This window comes from Callorhinus ursinus, unplaced genomic scaffold (assembly GCF_003265705.2).
Source record: "Callorhinus ursinus isolate GAN/ISIS: 27379988/994484 unplaced genomic scaffold, GSC_fseal_2.0 scaffold4708, whole genome shotgun sequence".
Classification (NCBI taxonomy): Eukaryota; Metazoa; Chordata; class Mammalia; order Carnivora; family Otariidae; genus Callorhinus; species Callorhinus ursinus.
Genome location: NW_027401762.1, coordinates 1 through 3,893, shown reverse-complemented (window position 1 = coordinate 3,893; position 3,893 = coordinate 1). Strand labels below are relative to the sequence as shown.

Here is a 3,893-nt window from a genome sequence, read left to right as displayed (position 1 = left end):
GTGGTGCGCGCTGGTTACCACGGCAACAAGCCCGCCGGAAACGGAAGACACACAGAATTTCTTTAGGTTCTCTGGTAGTTATTTGCAGTAGAAGGAACTAGCTAGAATCCGAAAGGAGTCACTTACGCGACCAAGGACACTAGTGTTTCCTCTATTTCCTAAGGAAATGGGAAATATTCTCCAGTATACGGCATGTAAACTCAAAGATCCCTTCAGATTTTTTTCCAAATATGGGGCCATCACTATAAGCTAGATAAATGGTACAGATTAAAAGTGACATAAATTAGATACCATGCTTTCGTATTCATAATGAGCCAAACTCTCGGACAGATAGCATTTCAGCACCCAAAGATGTCATGCTATAGAGGAACTATTTGGAGCATAATGCATCTAGATACCTATGTAGCTAATTTGTTTTTGTTTTTGTTTAAGATTTTATTTGACAGAGAGAGACAGAGAGAGAAGGAACACAAGCAGGGGCAAGTGGGAGAGGGAGAAGCAGGCTTCCTGCCAAGCAGGGAGCCCCATGCGGGACTCGATCCCAGGACCCTGGGATCATGACCTGAGCTGAAGGCAGACGCTTAACGACTGAGCCACCCAGGCGCCCCTAATCTGTTCCTCTTTGAAGGGGAAAAAAATAGCAGGATCCCTATCAGTCATCGAAAGCTATTAGGTCAAACCAAAGAAATTGGTGTTATTATAGGTTGAAAGCTTTCTAAATCAGCACTTACATATGGTTCAATCTAGTATTTTTGATTTTTTTCTAGTTCAGGTAGAATGGGCCAGTTACATTTATAAGGAGCAAAAAAAGGTAAGTGGTGGGGGAAAGAATGAAGTTCTAGCAGCTTATAGAAAATTAAATGCCTGAGCAGAGTAAGTGAGGGTCACAGTGAGAAGCTGAAAATATTATTGATAGGGTTTTGAATATGAAACTGGCATTATGAATCTACTAGATAGTTTCAGAATCCACTGATATATCACTCCATCTGTAGTGTGAGTAGGAGAATTTGTTGGGGTCATGGAAATGTGTAGAATATTTTTCTTTTTTCAAGAGGCTACAACATGGAAACAAACTCCAGCATGAATGTGTCCTAAATTTAAGAAAGTTGTAAGGCTACCTTCTGTTATTAATCATTGTTAATAGATCAACTCCATAAATAGAAGGATCATGTTTATGTTCATATATTCAAATTAACAAACGGAGCAAAGAAAACCATGGAAATTTGTCAATTGTTTATTGTATCCACACCATAGCATCGTAATTTTGTTATGGCACAAGATTTCCCATGAATCTTACAAATTAAAAACAGCCAGCAGTATCTAGAACACAAGGAATTTTTGTTAAAGAATTACAACCATACTGGAAAACTCTGCCCAAACATACTGTAATCTATCCAAAATGTCTGCATTACAAATTAATGTAACTATAAGGGTAAATTGTTGGGAGTAGAATACACAATCTTTGAAATAGTTATTAATGTCCAGATTTCCCATACAGTTGATAGTGCCTAGTCCCTGGAAGATGAAATCTTATGATACAGGGTTTCCTTAGGATAAAGCAAAGCATGAAATACAAATGAGAACATGGGCATTACAAATAATGACACAACTTCCTCATTCACTTTTGAATTTTTTCATAAATCCTTCTAGGGTACAGTTCTTTTTATTATATTTTTTTGTGACGTTTCTCAAGTTACATCTAAACTACTTCAATGTTAAACTGTACAAGGCTCAATATGTAACAAATGTAAAGTTGCCAAAGGATGGACACAAACAAAATAGAGGACAAATATAAATAACAGAGCCATTCTGATAAATGCTATTATCAGACATTACTATACATTCCATCCTATAATCTCATAAATCAAAGCTTTTAACTGTCTGGATTCATAGGTGACTGTATTCTTTCCAGTATGCATTCTTTCTTCTTCCAGGGGTTGTTCAATAACGGCAGGTATGTTCCTGCCATAAACTTCACATTGTTGTAGAAACTGGACACATTCTTGAATAACACTGTCACAAAGCACAATCATGTGTTTTGACATGTTTACCAATAAGGACAGGAAACATCTTTTGGCATAAAACCAGGTATCAGTTCCCAGTTTCTTATGGTAAGGTTCCAGGCTTTTGATAACCCGAGAAATACCAAAGTCATAATCTCTTTTGGTACAACAGAGGGTCCCTATCACCAAATTCACAATGCAGAGGTGGTAGATTTTCTTATCTGGGTCATCATAGGACAGCTGCTCCTCCTCCTTTTCGATCTTTCTCATCAACTCCTCAGCTTCTTCATTCTGATTTGTCATAATGTATGAGACACACAGGTTAGCCAGCACAATAGCACTGACGTTCAGGATGTTGTCATAATGCTTCTTGACTATGGGTTCATAGAAACCGATAGCTTCTTTGTATTTGTTTTCCTGCATGAACAGGACGTGAGCCACATTCAGCTTCCACACATCATGGTCGTTACAGAATTCCACAGATTTGCGGAAGATCTTTTCCACCATTGGATAATTCTCCAGGTTCCAGTAGATCTTTGCCTGGGCCATCAACACGGGAATATACTTCTCCAGAGTGTCATCGTACTCATTCACTGCCTTTTTGACAGCTTCGTCATCCCTGTTGTGTCTTGCTTCCTGTACTTGTATGGTGAGTCTCCGGAGCTGTTCGGTCAGCATCCCCGCTAGCCCATCAAGCTTGATGAAAGCCTCTTCGGGGGCTGTCTGGCAAGTGATCATGGCATCCAGGAAGTCATAGAGATAGGGTGTGAGCAACCTGTAGGTCAAATGGGCGTTCTCTGCCAGGACATCGGCTGCCAGGTCAAAATACTCATACTTACAGTAGAGCAACAGCAGGTTGCCAAAGGTCTCTGGGGGAAAGGGGTTCTGTTGGAGCAAAAACTGTAGCTTTTCAAACCCCTCCGTAGGCCTGGCATCCATGTTCATGAGCGCCTGGTTGTGCAGGGTCACGGGGTCTAACTCTTCTTCTGCCCGAGGTGGCATGTCAGTGAGGGCCTCCTGGGCCGCCTCATAGTTTCTCAGTTGGTACTCGATGGCTGCCTTGAGGTTGAAGGCTTCCACCAGGGCAGTCTGGTGAAGGACTAAGGTGTTGCCAACGCTTCGAACGTCAATGCCCTCCGTGGTCATGCCCACACCTAGCTCCGGGTGCTGGCGGATGCCACGCTCAATGATGTCGGCGATGTACTTGAGCGCCGGGGCATAGTGCCGGCGGCTGTAGTGGGCCAAAGCCAGGTTGTAGGAAAGGTCAGGCCGGTAGCCCGAAGCCTGCAGGGCCGCAAAGAACTTGGCGCACGCGGCTTCATACTGGCCCTCCTTGTAGAGCAAACAACCCAGGTTGACCTGGCCGTCGGGCTCGTTCTCGCCCCCGCTGTCCTCTCCCCCTTCCCCACTCAGCAGCTGCTCCACCAGGCTCTTGGCCCCGGGCAGGTCGCCCTCGCTGTACTTGATCGCGGCTTGCAGACGGAGGACCCGGCTGTGGTAGGCGGGGTTGTCCAGCAGGAGGAAGGCCACCCGGGTGGCCTCTGGGTAAAGGCAGGCCTTGTACAGGGCCTGGGCCTGGTACAGGCGGTACTGCTCCAGTTCGGGGTGCAGCTGGCCCAGCTGCTCATAGCACTCGGCGGCCAGCGCGAACTCCTGCAGGCGGTAGTAGCAGTAGCCCAGCAGCGACAGGCCGGCGCGGCTCCTCGGGCTCCGCTGGAGCTCGCCGCCCAGCAGCTGCACCGCCTCGAAGTAGCGGGAATCGCGGATGAGGCGGTACACGACGGCGGTGAACTCCCCATCGGGGATCTGCGCGCCGCTCAGCCCGGCCATAACCGCCGCGGTGGTGGTGCGCGCTGGTTACCACGGCAACAAGCCCGCCGGAAACGGAAG

At 46.0% G+C, this 3,893-nt stretch overlaps 1 protein-coding gene across 1 annotated transcript; it reads right to left on the bottom strand.

Annotated features, from left to right (window-relative positions):
- Positions 1-1,218: 1,218 nt before the first annotated feature.
- On the bottom strand, positions 1,219-3,874 carry LOC112819067 (intraflagellar transport protein 70B-like). Its single transcript, XM_025866099.2, has one exon. The coding sequence runs from the start codon at positions 3,831-3,833 to the stop codon at positions 1,836-1,838; it is 1,998 nt and encodes a 665-aa protein (XP_025721884.1). The 5' UTR covers positions 3,834-3,874; the 3' UTR covers positions 1,219-1,835.
- Between the last annotated feature and the right edge of the window lie 19 nt (positions 3,875-3,893).